At 33.5% G+C, this 17,519-nt stretch overlaps 2 protein-coding genes across 2 annotated transcripts; both read left to right on the forward strand.

Moving 5' to 3' along the window:
- Positions 1-435: 435 nt before the first annotated feature.
- LOC141672802 (peptidyl-prolyl cis-trans isomerase CYP21-1) lies at positions 436-5,790 on the forward strand. The gene is made up of 7 exons (XM_074479479.1): positions 436-811; positions 2,823-2,901; positions 4,193-4,240; positions 4,417-4,440; positions 4,541-4,723; positions 4,814-4,889; positions 5,333-5,790. Exons 1-7 carry the CDS (start codon positions 653-655, stop codon positions 5,511-5,513), a joined length of 750 nt encoding a protein of 249 aa, XP_074335580.1. The 5' UTR covers positions 436-652; the 3' UTR covers positions 5,514-5,790.
- A 3,124-nt stretch (positions 5,791-8,914) lies between these two features.
- Positions 8,915-16,663, forward strand: LOC141672460 (uncharacterized). Its single transcript, XM_074479069.1, has 3 exons — positions 8,915-10,135; positions 15,840-16,182; positions 16,316-16,663. Exons 1-3 carry the CDS (start codon positions 9,150-9,152, stop codon positions 16,571-16,573), a joined length of 1,587 nt encoding a protein of 528 aa, XP_074335170.1. The 5' UTR covers positions 8,915-9,149; the 3' UTR covers positions 16,574-16,663.
- Positions 16,664-17,519: the final 856 nt, after the last annotated feature.

Consider the following 17,519-nt stretch of genomic DNA (forward strand, 5'->3'; position numbering starts at 1 on the left):
ACCCTAAGTAATCTCAGCCCCCAATAATCACCACCACCAAATAATGTTCATACTTCCCGACGAACACTGTTCATCGGATCCACCAGGTACTGTTCACGTTTTCGATAAAAAACCACCGTCATAGATCTTGTTTCCGGCCACGAACCTCAAATTTTGTTGTTACCAAATTCCTCCGTCAACAGTTATCAACAATTTTTCTTAACATTTCACGTAAATATTTGTAGATATTGTAGGTAGGTTAGGCTGGGAGATGCTTTCATTCTTCGTTTTTAGAAGTGGGCTCAATCTCATTTCAGTACAATAACAAAAAAAATTGGGCCAGTTTGTGCCCAGGTTGGAGAACGGGGACAACTACAAATACTTATTGGGCTGGCTTAGGATAAAACTAAACTAATGTAATACTGTGTGTACTTGCAATGGTTTAATGAAAAAAGTCATACAATAAATTGTCTTAGATTTATTTTTAGTTAGTTCATCTGACAAACACTTCTAAGCGGAGAAGATACATACATAGTGACACATATACATACAGGCAATACCATAACATATTCTGAGTTTCTGACACACACCCACTTAGTTACACACCCTACTGATCATATATATACATACACGTTTGTGCGTTGATGAAGGAAGAAGATATTAGTTGAATTGAATGTTTAATACTAGTAGTAATAAAGAAGAAGATCAAGAAATAGACAAAGGGTGGAATATGAATCGACAGATCTCCTCAATGTTATTACAACCTAGATCACTTCTCATCTTTGTTGTTGCTACCATCCTTATCTTTCTTGCCTTCCCCTTCTCTCAACAGGTCAATCTTTATCCCTTTTTTTGCATTTTATGCATTTGGGGATGTTTAAGAATTGATTTTTGGATCTGGATTGTTTTAAAAATGTGATTTTGATTGGTTTTTGCAGATTGTGAAATTCAATTTTGTAGTTTTTGGGTTATGATGTTATGTTGAGCTAGAATATTAGTTTTTTAGTTTATTATGACTTGATGGTTTTATTAGCGAGCTTGCTTGAAGATTTTTATAGTTTTGGTGATTGCCATTGGTAAAGTTTGGTATTTTGGTGCTGTATCATTGTTTATCTGGTTGAAGTTAACACAATTGGATTAGTGGTGAAGTTGGTTAGGGCAGTGGATAATATTGGGTGGAATTAATGACTTGTACCATGGAGGACCAAATAAATGCAAAGAAAGGTTCCTAAATATGGTGTACTTTCGCACTCCCGATTGATTGTTCACTTTGTATTTCAGTGTCTGTCTTTGGGGGTAGCTAAAGGGGGGTGGTGCTTATCTAGTGCTGCAAAAATTACAGTGTACTAGCATGAAACTATAATTTTTTTTCTGTTCCTGTATTGGGTAGCAAAGCAGTTAACTCCTGAGGAATTCCTTTCAACCAAGAGGGGTGTATTTGGACATATGATCAAAACACTTTAACGCTTATAAATCTTTTACTATAAAATTGCAGCAACTCATTAGATTGGTTGCATGTTTGAAAGATAATCTTTTAAAGTTAGTAAAGGAGTTATGAGTGTGATCTACCACTCATCTGGCATCCTGTAACTCTCTAGGGGGAAATGACGAGTGTAGAGAACTCTTTTAATCTGCTTTTACATATTTATAAAACCAATCATATCTTTAAGTTCATCTTAATAACCTGTGAAGATGATCTGGTTGAATATAATCACTACTCCTATGAATTATGATACCATACTCTATGGTACATATACTGTTTTTGTTAGTGAGTTTCCGACTGTAGTTTCTAAATGGGTGTGAATATGCAAGTTACATTATATGCTTGTAGTTCATACACGAGGAAGTATTCTACTTAATGCAGGACAAGGAATCACAAAGATGGTAAACGAAAGATAGTTGGTTTGAATAAAGAAATAACCTCAGAACATCACCCGTCTTAATGTTGCTTAATAGCACCAGGACTATTACCCTTAGGATTTTCGACTGCACAAGAGAATACTTTGTTTGGATAGCAAACCATAACAGGATTAGTCTTAATTTTAATAGTCGATCTAAGTCTTCCAATAATAAAGGATGGCATCTCCTTATGTTGGAGAAAATCCCTAAAACCTAACCAATAAGTAAGATCCTAATAACAAGGATACTATTAAATAAAGGAAACAACTTCTTCTGTTATGCTCCTACCATAACTTAAAAACTAGACATGAGTAGTTGCAAGAAATACTCAAGGTTGTAAATTCGGAAATCGGTTCGACTTGGTTTTGCTTCCGGAAAAATGAGTACTCGAAGAGTACTCGGGAACTAGTCGTAGATCATTTCTTATTCTTTTTATTCAAATTTTAGTGTGCATATGTAAGAACTTGAAGTTTTAATCATAATACATTTTTTTGTTATATACTAAAATTAATTATTTACTAATATTTTTAGATTAAACAATAATAAATAATTTTTTTAAGAATACACTAACAATAATATAGTTGAAATGTGTACTAGCAATTGACAAAGTAAAGTCCGTTTGACGGAGTTAAACTGTCGATTCTTTACAAAATCATTTTTGGTCCCGATTACTTGGAATTCGGATTAGTTTTATGTTGCTTCTTCGGTTCCAGGGTTATTTTCTTATTCTTGTAGAAGATGGTTTCTTGTTCTCCGAACTATGATTTTAAGACGAATATGTGTTGGTACTGCAGTGTTTGTGCTTTTTAATAGAAAGACTGAATTAAATTTGTTGTTTGGGTTGTCAGATATTACAAATGTTTTCTTGTTGCTGTTTAATTTGTTGTCTTCTACTTAAGATTTTTGCTAATTTTATGCTGAAGTAGTCATTATTTTGTTATCAGGAAAAAGAGGAGGTGGAAGTGCGACATGACATCACCCACAGAGTATTTTTGGATGTTGATGTCGATAAGCAACGTGTAGGTATGGTTTCTTTATGTATCATATTCCACATAAGTACCTTCTCAATTTGAATAGGAGTATAGCTCATTTACATTTTAAATGTTTTGTCGCATTCCAACTCCCCCACAACTGAGCTAAATTAATATTCTCTAAACTCTTAATTACTCAAATTTGTTAAATTAAATGAATGCTTAGGACGTGTTTAAGTTTTCCATGTCGTAAGAAACTAGTAACGCTATTAAATTACAATAGCATATTTTTCTCAAGGTATAGTAATTACTTCTTGACCCGTTTTCACGACACGCAAGAAATTTGTTATAATTGACCTCAACATGTTGTTTATCATGAAAACAAGAACCTCTGATTAGGTGGATGCTACAGACAGCGGTGGAAAGTGGAGACTTAGTTTGATGAGTTCATTCTGAATGCCACGGAAAATTTTGACAAGTTCAAATTTAGCTCTTCACAAAACATAGAGAATACTCCACCAATTTATGAATAGAAGATATCTCATTATTATTTTTACAAGCTATTATATAGGCTGGATATTCCAATAAAATTCAGAAAGACAATCAACCATGTCAAGGTTGAAAACACATCCAGGAGTAATAATAGAACTTTTGGCAATTTTAGAGGCCTTCGCTACCAACAATAATGGCCCAATCAAAGTTTAATGTACTAGACAAAATGAAAGGAAGGTAGACTATCTTGCCATGCAAGCCTGACAAACATACCAAATTGTTGTAAACATTGCTGTTAACACTTGCCAAAATTATGCCCAATCTTTTGACTTTTTCTTAGACTTAAATCAGATTGATGCATCTTTGTTGAAAGGCTGGTTCATGCTCATTGGACCTTTACAAATTTGACCGAGCCCGAACTTGAACTAAACCATCGAGTACATCTTTAAACTTCTTTGCTCATTCTTTAGTAGTTGGATCAACTAGAACCGGATACCTTAAATTTGTGCCTGAATTTGCATCACACGTAGTTCCTGCTGAGTGCTGACTAAAACTTTAAATATGTTACTATATGTATATTTATGATTCTCCCCTCTTGAGAAGTTTAAGGATTCTTTTGAAATCTCAGCCATGAATTATACTGGAAATATTTATCTTATTTGTTAGTAAGTTATTTTATTAAAGTTATATAGTTTTTTAGAAGGGATAATGTATAGGTTATCTTTATCTGAATTCTGAACTTAAATCAAATATGTTTAATACTCAATCTTGTATCCTGTAATTTTAATCTTGTAATCAAATCATCATAGTCTCTTTACCTAAATGCCAAACTTATGTTTGACTATCTTCAGGTAGAATTGTCATTGGGTTGTATGGTGAAGTTGTGCCCAAAACAACAGGTATGCTTTTTTATCTTATGTGACGGCTACTTTACAAACTGATCCCAAACTTGAGATTTCGCTCTAGAAACCTGTATAGCCTGCTTGTACTTTACACATTACCAGAAAACGATTGGCAGATTTTTTCACCAGAACTTTTGTCAAAAAAATAATTTCTATTTTCTGTTATTTTGCAGAGAACTTCCGTGCTCTTTGTACAGGTAAAGAACTCATGCACTGGTGTCAGAATACGCAACAATGTACCGAAGCTACAAATTGTTTTTTCTGCATGCATAAACTAACGTATATATATGGAATTAGGTGAGATGGGCAAGCATGCTAATGGAAAAGCTCTACATTATAAGGGAACACCATTCCATCGTATCATCCCTGGGTTCATGATTCAAGGCGGGGATATTGTCAATGGTAATGGAAGTGGAAATATATCTATATATGGTGGTACGTTTCGAGATGAAAATTTCAAGATAAAGCACTCACATCCAGGTAGAGTTGCTTGCCCTAATCTATGAAACATCTTTTCATCCTTTGCATAGTACTGTTATCCTTGTCTTTCTGACGTTAAAGTTCTTGCAGGTGTTGTCTCAATGGTAAACCCAGGACCTGATTCTAATGGTTCACAGTTTTTCATTACCACAGTAAAGGCCAGTTGGTAAGCTGTTGAGATGGAATATTGTTATGTAAACTATTATTTGAATGGCCATCGATGATTAACTACGTTGGTTCATGAATCCTGTGTCCTTGTCCGTGAGGGGAGCCTTGATCTTTTGTTTTAAACTGCAAGGAACATTCTGTTATAATTTTGTTTCATTGACATCTCTCGACATACCTCTTTTTTGGATTATCCTGTGAGAGCAAGACTAACCCTCTTCATTGAAGATTTGGACATGTTTTTTTTGTTAATTTTAGTCTTGAAATTGAAGAAATGCCATGGACATGTACAGCCATATCCATATCAACGATTCAACATTAGAAGGCTATATAGTATATAGAAAACTTCAATAGTTGACCTACAAATTAGTTAGGCATCCTGCACGACGAATCTGTATTCATTTACTGTATTTGGCTAAAAAAAATTATATGTGCTCTTCTCAGGTTAGATGGCGAGCACGTTGTATTTGGTAGAGTGATTGAAGGGATGGATACTGTGTACGTTATAGAGGGTGCAGCTGGAACATACAGCGGGAAACCCAGGAAAAAAGTTCTTATTGCTGATTCTGGAGAGATATCTAAAAGTGAATGGGAAGAAAGTCGTAAGACTGCCACCACCTCATGACACTTTAAGTGGCTGAAAATAGCAAATTTTGGAGCTCCAAGTATATTATGAGGTTCAGATAGTTGATGTGTATTGCCTTGTATCATGTCCATTAGTATCTTCCGGTTATTATATCCTAGATTGAAACTATTTGTTGAGTAAATTTTTTGAACAGTCAGTAGTAAATTACCTCCATGTATCAGGGTTATTAAGATATGTCTAGTTTAGAGAAACAAAGTATATCAGTTTTTCTTTTACCAAAACTCATCCCGTACTTGGGTAAATCATCATTATGTTACATATATTTTCCTCCAGCTGACTAGTGTTTGGTTGCATAATACTAAAATTTTTGTCTTGGATCTGGATTTGGTTTTTAAAACAATAAATTAATGAAGATGATTAAATTAATTGAACAGTGGTTCTTTTTACTAAATAATTAAACAGTATCTCATTTGACCCTTTTTATTGTCTGCATGATTTTGAGGTGCATGAAAAATAATTTTAAAACAACTGATTTTTTTAAAAAAAATACATTGACTTATTTTTTTTACTAATTTATTACACATACACACGATGCACACATCAGTATCTGAATTTTTAATTTTCAGCACGAGAAAACTAAATTCCTGCCCCAAGACTTACTTTTCATTAAAGTAAATTTAAAAAATAACTAGTATATAGCTTATGGGATGCACGATTAATTTTTTTTTATAATATATTGCAAGTAATAGCCTAATATATGTTGTTGGTCAGATTTGAATATAAATTTTTAGAATTATATTTAATTATCCTTCTCAAATTAATTTGAAATATCTAACTGTTCTGAATTGGTGACTAATATAGATGGATTTTTTTTTTTGCACATTTAGTGTAAACAAAACTAAAAGTAAAAGGACGTATCAAGCAGCTTTTTTTTCATTTATTTTTTTTAAAATGCCCAACAGAATTTAAGGGACTGTCTAATTCAACTGTTTTCCAAAAAAAATTTCTAAGAAAATTGGAAAAAACTAAAAACATGTTCAAATACAAAATTTTCAAAACAAAAAAATGGAAAAATAGAAAATATTGTTCCCGTGTTTTCCAAATTATAACTACTGGTGGAAAATAACATTTTGATGTTTTCTAAATCTAGAAAAGTAAAAAACATGTTAAACACCTAACATGTTAAACACCTAACCCTGATCTCTTAGACATAAAAATATTTTTATATTTCTATTATTTTTAACATTATATAACTCATTAACAATTTTGTAAATTTACTTAGAAAATTAACAAAAAAAAGTAGTTAGTAAACAAGCAATATACTACTAACTTAACTTATGAAACTTATAAATTATCAGCACTATAATACATATTTTTTAATTAAAAAGTATAATATATATCTGTAATAAAAAAATTCAAAATAGTTTAATTTAACAATTATTTTGTTAGTTTAATTAATATTAATATTTACATTATAAGATGGAGCTTGATAAAATAATAACTAATAACTTATATGTTAGAAACATAAAGAAGGGACTCCTAGCTGGAACTTAGTTATGAGTTATTTCATAAAATTTTATTTAAAAAAATTGTATATAATTATTAATTGGATTATTTATTAAAAGCTACAAAATCGTATATATATTTAGTCATATATTTAGAAAGTTACATTACTTAACCTATTTCACAAGAGTGTTTTATACTTTATTTGTCATATTTAATTATATTTTATCTAAAAAAAATATTTTAAACATGTTAAGAAAATATGTATATACAACTAAATTGTAAAATGTTTAAATTGTTTTACGGGTTGCTCTTTTATATATTTACTCAAATTATCTCGTCATTTATTTAATATTTTTAAGAAAACAAAAAACTAATCCTATATTATTTTAGCATTTAGAACATATTTTCTCAGTTTTCAATTATTATTTTAGAAATGAAAATTTTAAAAAAATTTAGAAAAACAGAAAATAGAAAAGTAGAAATATTTTCTACAAGTAAACATGATTTTTCATTATAATAAAGCTATTGTACTTGATCGACACTACTACAATAAGAGAAGAATAAGAGAAACTTGAAAGTGTAAAAAATGTAATTTTGGAGTAAGTTCGACATAAGAAACATGAAAAATTTAGTATATGTGTTTTTATTGAATAAATTCATATTAATTAGCATAATTAGTCTATTCTACATTTCTTTCAATTTTTTTGACAGTGATCGAATATATGAAGAAGTTCTAACACTTTCTTAGAACTAATTTTGATATCATTTTGTTAAGAAATAATTAAAAATAAAATTGAATTTTCAAGCTTTTTTAAAAGCGTGATATCAATATTAGTAAATTTTTTTAACGTAATTTAAGTTAAAGGTGATTGATGCTAGCGATACTAAAATATATAATACATAACTGAGGATTCATCGTTATGATTTTTTAATTTAAAATTCGTTTTATCGATCATAAGTTTTGTATGTTATATTATATTTTTCCTCTTTTTTATGTTAAAACTAGAGCGGACAATTTGGTACACGACATGAAACGACACGAAAATAACGGATATGGGTTTTATTTTTTGGTACACGAAACACGAATGTAGACGAACACGAAATTACACGATAGATTTAGTTTCAATTTAGGTACACGAAAGTACACGAAATTACACGGAGATAAATATATTTATAAATTAATATATATAACACATGCATATATTTATGTATATAATTTAAATATAATATAAATATTTACAAGTTTTTATAGAATACTATGTAAAAATATATATATATATATATATATATATATTTATATATACACTCTCCATATTTCATTAAATTATACATTAAAATAGATTTTTTTTATATATTATATGTATATATATTATAATTTTTATTTAATATACATGAAAAGCGACACGATTCGAATCGGATATGGATTTCATATATGGGTACACAAAATTTATTTCAGGTTGGCTATAAATTTCATGTTTACGTACACGAAACACGATATTACACGACACAACCCGATTGCCCGCTTTAGTTAAAACTACTCAAAAATTTAATATTTACGTTTTTTGGTCCTCTTATAGTTTTAGTTGGTGCCTCAAAATCATATATAATACATGTATTATAAATTATTTTAAAGTCAGTTCGATAATTTAAAATATAAAATATTGTTAATTTATTTTTAAACAATAATTTAATTAATATGTATACAAAATAGTCATTTTATTGAAAAATAATAATTAAACCATTAAAGTATAATAATAAAATTTTGTAAGTAAACTCATTAATGTCCCTTTAAAAATTTTGGCGACCTTTAAAAAATTTGGCGAAAAATGCAGATTTGTTAAAAAAATAATTTTATTTATAATATGTCAATATTTATATAAAAAGGTTATTTTGCACAAAATTGAGGCCATCTTCTTTTATGCATACGTCAACTGTTGCATTCTGTTGATTTTAGTTAAACTCCAGTGTCCTGTCTCTCTGTCTTTGTGTATGTGTCCGCCTGTGGGAGTGTACATTGCAACTTCAACAGCCATATCCACCACCTCCACAGCTTAGATGATCAGTAACTCAAACTACTCTGGTCCAACTCTCTCTCTCTCTCTCTCCCCCCCTTCTCTCTCTCCAGCTCCACCTTCATAATTCCTCAACTCTTGTACACAACATTCCATAATGTTCCAAGAATCTTCCCCAACCCACCCTCTTCTCTCCAAACTCTACTCATCCCCATTCCCCACCCACCCTTCTTCTCCTGAACCCGACCCGACCCATATCACCTACACCCACTCTCCTAGACCCATAAAAGACCTTCCTTTCCTCATCCTCTTCACTCTCTTCGTCCTCTCCACCTTTGCATTTGGTATCTTTTCCATTTTTAATCATAACCCTGATTCATCTTATGCCTTTTTTTATACTTATGATGCTTACACCTCTTCTTGCATCAAACCCACAAATTTAAATCACTCAATTTCATTTTTATCCAAGCTTTTCTTGGAAAAATCTAATCTTTTTGAAATCTTGATTTGGATTCTTGTGATTACTGTAGTTTTAAGTGTACCCTTTGGGTTTTTCTTGCTTCTTTTGCTTAAACATTATACTAAATTCATTGTTTATGGTTCACTTCCTTTCTTTGTTATAGTACCTATTTTTGTTAATGTGTATTGGTTTGTTGCCTGTTCTGTTAGTTCATCGTGCAGTCAATCGTTCGATTCAGTCTATCGAATTCTAGTTTTGTCATTCGTTTTCTTGGTAATTGGGATTGTTTTGTGGATTTTTGTGGCAAATTGGCATAGAGTTGAGTTGACTGTGAAGATAATTAGGGTTGCAGCGAATGCATTGTCGCAGAATTTGGGTTTGTTTTGGGTTCTTCCAGCTTTGTATTTCGGGTTGGTTGTGTATCTTGTGGTGATTGTAGTGTTTTTAGTGTTTGCTAAGTCCAATGGGAAAATTGTGCCACGAGAAAAGGACGGAGAGTTTTATTGTTCTTGGAAGAAAGATGGATGGGTAGTGGCATACTATGTGTTGGCTATTTTTACAATTTTGTGGTCTGCAGCTGTGATGGTGGAAGCGCAGGTGTATGTGATTAGTGGGACTATTGCTCAATGGTACTTCTCAAAGAATAAAGCGACTTTGAAAAAAAGTTTAAGAAGTTCTTTGAGGTTATTTCTTAAAACTTTTTTCAAAGAAATAATTTGTTTATTTTGTTTTGTCTTAATTTAGAACTGTTTTTAAGTCAGTCATGTTGATGGGGACAACGGACAATGGTTATGATTTCTTAGATTGTTCTAAAAGCTTATTTAACGAAAACAAAGCAGTGTATAGGCATGCAAATGTTATATACTCGTGCATTATCATCTTCTTATGTCCTTATTTGGGTTGTCATAATGTTCCTTTAAAATGCATTGTCTAATAAGGAGCTGCAGGTTTAAGTCCACCAGTCCTCATTTCTGGTGGATTCAGTCTATACATTATTATATCTTTCTTTTTGTGGCCAAAAGGGGGATAGGGAGCAAATTTTATTTACAACAGGGGACCTTTCTTTCTTTAACTTCTCTATCCTTTTTTCTTTCTCATTTAAAGTCTTGATAAAATGGGTTCCTGGGGGGGGGAGATAATTACTCTGATTGTATAGTTATAGAACTAAGTGTACATAAAGCTGCATTGGTGATCTGAATAGACGTTTTCAGTATTGCAGCTTAGCGATTGCTAGCTATGCAAGCTAATAAAAAGCAGGATTAAAATCATTACTGACCTTATTGTTCTTTTGTACACTGGAATTGCGATACTCTTCCTTGATCCTTCCTACTCAAATGGTGATTGAATTTTGAATCCGTTTCCATTACCATGTTGGAGATGGTGATTTTGAATTTAAATATAGGCCATTTAATTTTTGAGGATTATATTAGTATATGACAACATATCCTTAGTAACTGAAGTACTTTGAAAAAGAAACTGAATTCCTCAAGAGACTTTGTACAGCATGCTAACTTGTTCATCTATGAGCATATTTAAGCATTATCTTGAACAATTCAATTTTCACTCATATCCATACAGGTATTGCCTTGTAAATTGAACTAGATTTGCTGATACATTTTCGTCCCAAAACTGGGTGGACTGGATAGTTCATTTTTTATTTTTATTTGTAGAGTTATATATAACATGCATAAAAATATTGGTGGACTTATTGAATGTACATGTCTTGGCTCTTGACCTTAGCTTTCCGGTAATGTTTATACTTCTTAGCAAAGGAGTTTGGGATGGGACCTAATTTTCTTTACTGTAATGAACTAAATTCTCATCAAATACCAGGAGGTGAAAAAACATGTATGCACATTATATATGCAAATAAGAGTAGGCCATAACAATTCTATTGTTGCCCAATTAAAAACCCGAGACACAATTCTCTACTAGATAAGCAACAGAGCTAGGGTAGCAATCATCCTAGATTACTGTTATGCACACAAAATCGAGTTTTTGTGACTGTCACCTGTCTGAGTGTAATGCTCTGATTTGAGAAAAACCTGTCCGAATAAAACGCCTTTTCTTTCTACTGAAGCCCAAGTCCTCAGCGTAAACAGTAAGCAACAATACAAGGACTGACTAGGCCGGTAATCTGACGGATATGAACAGTATGTACTGTCTTATATTAACATCTCAATGACATAGATTAATGTGTACTAGCACTTCGAGCCAATGCTGCAGATCAAAGAATATAAATATCCATATCGTTAAACACCAATAGTTGAAGTGGCAAGATAACGACTGTCTTTGGAAATTTGGCTATGTTTGTACACACCACACTAGATTGCTAGCTCTATTACGAGGGTGTCTTGACTTTGAGGTATTTGGTAATTTTTTTAAATGAAAATTGCTTTGATCCACCAATTCATTTTTTGTTGCAGTTAAGATTATGTGTAAGAGATTTAATTTGTAAACCAATCATAGAGAGGAGGGCTTTTTGGTCTGTGGTAGGTTTCTAATGAGAAACTTTCAATGATATATTACCCCTTTCAGGTTTTCTTTTCCTCTTTGGTATTTTACTGGAGTCCTTGTTTTCTTGTCTATTCCTATCTGGTTTATTTGCAAGGGTTTGTTGCTAGAATAAGGAATACTTATATTCTACGTTACTCCGACTCTTCTCTCTTCTGTTTAGGTTGCCATACCCGTGTCGGACACTTGGACACTCGGACACAACACTTATCCCGTGTTGGATCACTGGACTGAAACATGGACACTTTGACCAATTTATTTAACAAATATTAGCCACACTTGATATTCAAAATAATTATGCAAGAAGAATGAAAGAAGCGAGGATGGGATAAAAGTAGGGAAGATGCCAATTTGTAAAGTTCTTTAGAAAATTAACTTTACTATGTTATGTTGTTACTTTATTCTTAGATGTCTAACTTAACATACTTGTTTATTGGTAAAATATGTCAAATTTGTAAAGTTCTTTAGAAAATTAACTTTAATCTATGTTCTGTTGTTACTTTATTCTTAGTTGTCTTAACTCATAATACTTGTTTATTGGTAAAATATGCCATGTCCCCGTACTCCTGTGCAAAAATAGGACAGTGTCCCTGTGTCCCCAATTTTTATACTTCTCAAATATGACAGTAAGATTTGTGCCATGTCCGAACTCCGTACATAGGTTATATTGAGCCATGCTAGACTGTGCAGACTGCAGTATGAATAAACGACTAGTATGAATAGCTTATACTTGTTCCTGTTGATTAGTGCAGGGCTGAGGCTCATAGTTGAGGCTCTTGGTATGAATAAACAACTCTTAAGTAGTACAGTAATTGGGTGTAAACTCGTCAATTCATTCCTAAGATACTTGAGCTTCGCTTGTGGAAAAATGAAATTCGATCGAGACTCAGTCCTTCGAGTTTATTTCTCAACTAGGATCTCTTTTACCTGCATGATGATATCATTTATGTGTTATGCTTATGTGTTATGCTTGAAGCATGATACATGGTGAACCAGTCTCAGAAGGTTTTATAAATGATGAATGCGTGCAAGACATTCACATGAGATGAAGTCCATGTCAGGGATATTTTTGTCGGGGGAGTTGTAGCACGGCTGTCGAAGTTACAATTGCGTTGTCAACAATCGAGTAAGAGTATATTGCTGCTTGTGTAGAAAAAGAGCTGATTTAGTTAAAGGAGTTCCTCCAATAATTGAGTGAAGCGTGGCAACTTTGAGTGGTACTGTGATAGTCATAGTGCTATTGACTTGCGTAAGAAATGCTACTTGTCAGAGCCGAACTAAGCATATTAATGTAAATTACAATTGGGAATTAGCTATGAAAACATATTGGAGATGTGGTGATACAGATAAAGATGACGCACACGGATAAAAATTAGTCTGATGATGGAAGTGGTTCCGCGAGAAAAGTTGTAGCTGTGCAAACAAGGGGTTAGACATGGAATGCAAATGAAACATTGTGAGTTAGGAAGGGGGAGATTCTTAGATGTGAGTCCCTCCCCACCCCGTTTCCAAAATGCAATACGTCTAAACCCACTTTCTCTGTTATATCTCTACCATTACTTCACCTATTATTTACCCCTACATGCCACTAGCGTTTCTTATAAATACCGGCCTCCACCCTCGTAACAAAATGCACATAACTTTATTTTCTCCCTCATTTATTAGTTTATAGCTGCTAGATACTCCGTTTAGTAGAAGACTTACCTTGTGATAGTTTTAGGCATGTCAGAATAGAGGGCCTCGTGCTTCTCTCTTCTTCCGTTTCGTTTCCGGGTGAGTCGGTGACTGATAGGAATTTTTGTTTCCCGTCTTTGCGTAAATTGAACCTGCAGAATTGTCGCATGCAATGAGAAGAATTGATTAAGATTTATACGTGGAAAACCCCCTTTAAGGTAAAGAGGTAAATCCACGGGACCAAATATATGTTTCCACAATAATGATAATAGTGGTAACAATATTCTCTCCCAAGTTTACAAAGTAACACTTACTACAACTAAATAGTAGAACAATGATTCCTATTTCTTCGGTATTGGACAAGGTTAAACCTGGACAGAACCATCCCTTCAGTACTTATCAAATAACGTGGAAAATTCCTTTAGACGGATTATCTAGTAGCTGTAAACTAAGAAATGAGGGAGAAAAGAGAGTTAGGTGCATTTCGTAATGAGGGTGGAGTGAGGTATCTATAGGAAGAGCTAGTGGTATGTTGGGGTAAATAATAGGTGAAGTAGGATTAGAGATATACTCCCTCTGCCCCTTTAAGTTGTTAACATTTGAAATGAAGTGTTCGACACGCATTTTAAGGCTTTTGTCTAATATAGTTGTATAACTTAATTTGATTTTTTTTTTGAATAAAAGTTTAAACATTTAATATTTATTCAGAAGAAGTTTTTTTAAAAAGTAATTTATGTAACTATACTTGATATGAGCCTTAAAATGCGTGTCAAACACTTCATTTCAAATGTTAACAACTCAAAGGGACGGAGGGAGTAAGAATTAAAAGGGAAAGTGGGTTTATAATTGTTGTGATTTAGAAAGTGAGTGGCCGACCCACATTGATCTAACAATCCCCCTCCTTCCTAACTCACACGCTTGATTTGCATTCGATGCTTGTGCCTTGTTAGCACAACTCCTACTTTTCTCGCAGAACCATATGTATATTCTCAGTATGTAACACATCATTTTCAACCTGTTCCCTAGCCAATGGTAACATACATTAATATGGTTAGTATGACCGTGACAAATAGCATTCTACCCAGGTTAATAGCACTTTGACTATCATAGAACAACTCAAAGTTATCCTGATTCAAACTCAAATCTTAGACAGACCGCTTCAACCAAACTAGCTCCTTGTCTACTTCACAAGCAGCGTATTATACTCTTAACTCTCTGGACAACGCAACACACTTTTGCAACTAGGAATGCCATGCTACAATCCTCCTTGCAAAAGTGAAAAGCATCCCTAACATGGACTTCATCTAATTTCGACGTCCTGCCATGTCAACATTTGTAAAGCCCTCCAAGACTAGTTCACCATATTCATACTTCAAGTATAACCCAGAAGTGCCCTTTAGAGCTAGTTGAGAATCCACTTTACTTCTTCCCAATGTTTTCTTCAATGTTTTTATCCTCCGGGATTTGACAAATATTTACTGACAAGTACAATAACATGTGCAATATATGGCCTTGTACAAGACTCCCCACTACCAATGAATATCCTCCTCTTTGCGTTGACTGATATATTTTCTTGTCCAGCCTGAAATGTCCCACCAACGGTGCTAACTGGTTTAGCATTATCCCTATTGAACCTTTTCAATACTCGTTCAATATATCCCTCTTGTGACAACCACTATTTCCGAGATGTTTTGTCAAGACTCACGAACAATCTTCGTCCCTAGGATTTGTCTTGTTGGACCCAAGTTTTTTATATCAAACTTGGATGAATCCTCCTTCAGTTGATCATGTTCGCATCTTGGCCGACCATCAACATATCGTCAACATAAAGCAGTACAATAACTCTGAAACGTTTGCACCTAAGCACAGTGATCGAAAAAGAATAATGATTCCTCATAATTGAATCAAATTTCTTTCACCATTGTCTCGGTGCTTGCTTAATCATATATTGTTGAGTTTACAAATAATGTGCTCCTTACCTTTCACTTCAAACCTCTCTGGCTGCTGCATGTATCTTCCTTTAAATCTTCATCAAGAAAAGCAGTTCACATGCAGCTGCTCAAGCTCAAGATCTATGCTAGCCGCTAATCCGAGAACTGTCTGCATTGATGTCATTATTATGCATTTTTGTGATGTACTGTGGTATTTGGAGTACAGTTTCCTGTCGGCTTAACAAGATTACCCTTTTACATGTTGCAGGAATGCATTTGGCCCATCCTTTGGCACGGTATGTTTTTCAGGATTATTAAGTTTTTCTGTTCGTTTGATTCGCGCTGCCATTGACAATGCAAAACAAGATCTTCCTGGAGCTGTGAATGTTATTCTTCGATGTTGTGTCAACACTTTTATGGCTACATTTGATTTTCTTAACGAGTTCACCATAAACTTGGCTGCAATAACGGGTGAAGCTTACTGCACTTCTGCAAGAATGACATATGAGCTTCTAAGCCGCAATCTTCTGTCAGCTGTTTTTGTTGAAACTGTCTCCACTCGTGTATTGAGTGGTATTAGTTTTGTCTTTGCTGCAATATATGGGATTATGGTGAGTATAATTTCTTTTGGTGTTTAATATATGCATCCTAAAATCTGCCATTAGAAGATGTTTTGATTGAGTAAGATTCGAACCATTTAAATTTCTGTTTACTTTTTTAACATCCGGCTATTTTGACATGCAGGTATGTGCTGTACTGAAGGGGGCCATTGGTATTGGAAATGACTCTTACTTCATTGCTGTTATGGCATGGCTCCTGTTATTGTTGGTACTCGGCTTCGTTGTGCAAGTCCTGGATAATGTTATCGAAACAGTATATGTGTGCTACGCAATAGACAGGGACACAGGAAATGTTTGTAAGCAGGAAATTCATGACGTGTACGTGCACCTCCCTATCACTAGGAACCATATATCTCATATTTCCAGAACTCCACTTGCATAATGTATAACACCTTTTGTTTGGGATTTCAATGTAATTTATACCTGTAGTTTATTTTCAGATTGCACATATGACCTGTTAGCTTACACATTGCCATAGTGAATAACAGATAACTCCTGTACAAGAAATGTTTGATAAAAAAAGAATCAGGAAATATATTCGAAGTTTTTTTTACTTTCGTGTCAATCTTTGCGTGTAGTATTATCGACAGATCTGAAAGCCATGGACATTTAAGCACAGCTGTTAATATTTGGACCAGAAGAATCCAAAGTATGAAAACTGGTGCAGTAATGCCCTATGGTAAGGACTAGAGGCGAGGACAAATATATTTAGTACACCAACATGGTATTGCTAGTGAGTGGGCTCTTGCCATGTTCTTGATTTGTAGTGTTTGTAATTTATCTACAGCATGAATTTTTCCTCTACTTTAGAAATATTTTATATTTCGATTCACAAGTAGAAGGAATGGCTTTTCCCTTGTGGTTTGTCGAACACAAGTCCCGGGGATCTGAAATAAAAAATTAAGCTAAAGAAATAGCAAACAGTTCAGAATTTGAAGATATCGACCTGTTTTTATGTGTATCTTATCTGGTGGTCCAGTGCCACAGGCCTTTCATAGTTTAAATTCCTCTGTTGTTGTTATCCTCCTCCTCCTTTGCCTTCACGCGAAGTGTAGGCTAGGCATTTTGTCTGAAAAGGTGAAGAAGCTCCCATACCATACCAAACAGGCGCACTGGACAAGACGGACCATTTCATTCTTGTTTTACACCATTTTCATGGATCCAACTTCTAAATACTATGTACATATATAATATGTTATGTAGTTGCGCATGACATGAGAGAATCGAATTCTAGACAGCATTGTTGTTTTTTGTTGAACCGAACCTATTTGTCGCTTAAATTGATATTTCGGAAGGAGGTCTGGATTACGGATTTGTACTATAAGTTT

Source organism: Apium graveolens, chromosome 7 (assembly GCF_009905375.1).
Source record: "Apium graveolens cultivar Ventura chromosome 7, ASM990537v1, whole genome shotgun sequence".
Taxonomy (NCBI): Eukaryota; Viridiplantae; Streptophyta; class Magnoliopsida; order Apiales; family Apiaceae; genus Apium; species Apium graveolens.

Bases quoted from the DNA above. Each gene is read 5' to 3' on its own strand.
- LOC141672802 (XM_074479479.1), top strand. From the start codon at position 653: ATGTTTAATACTAGTAGTAATAAAGAAGAAGATCAAGAAATAGACAAA. The intron at 2,902-4,192 runs GTATGGTTTCTT...GACTATCTTCAG, and splicing joins TGTCGATAAGCAACGTGTAG to GTAGAATTGTCATTGGGTTG. The intron at 4,241-4,416 runs GTATGCTTTTTT...GTTATTTTGCAG, and splicing joins AGTTGTGCCCAAAACAACAG to AGAACTTCCGTGCTCTTTGT.
- LOC141672460 (XM_074479069.1), top strand. From the start codon at position 9,150: ATGTTCCAAGAATCTTCCCCAACCCACCCTCTTCTCTCCAAACTCTAC. The intron at 10,136-15,839 runs GTTATTTCTTAA...TACATGTTGCAG, and splicing joins AGTTTAAGAAGTTCTTTGAG to GAATGCATTTGGCCCATCCT. The intron at 16,183-16,315 runs GTGAGTATAATT...TTTGACATGCAG, and splicing joins CTGCAATATATGGGATTATG to GTATGTGCTGTACTGAAGGG.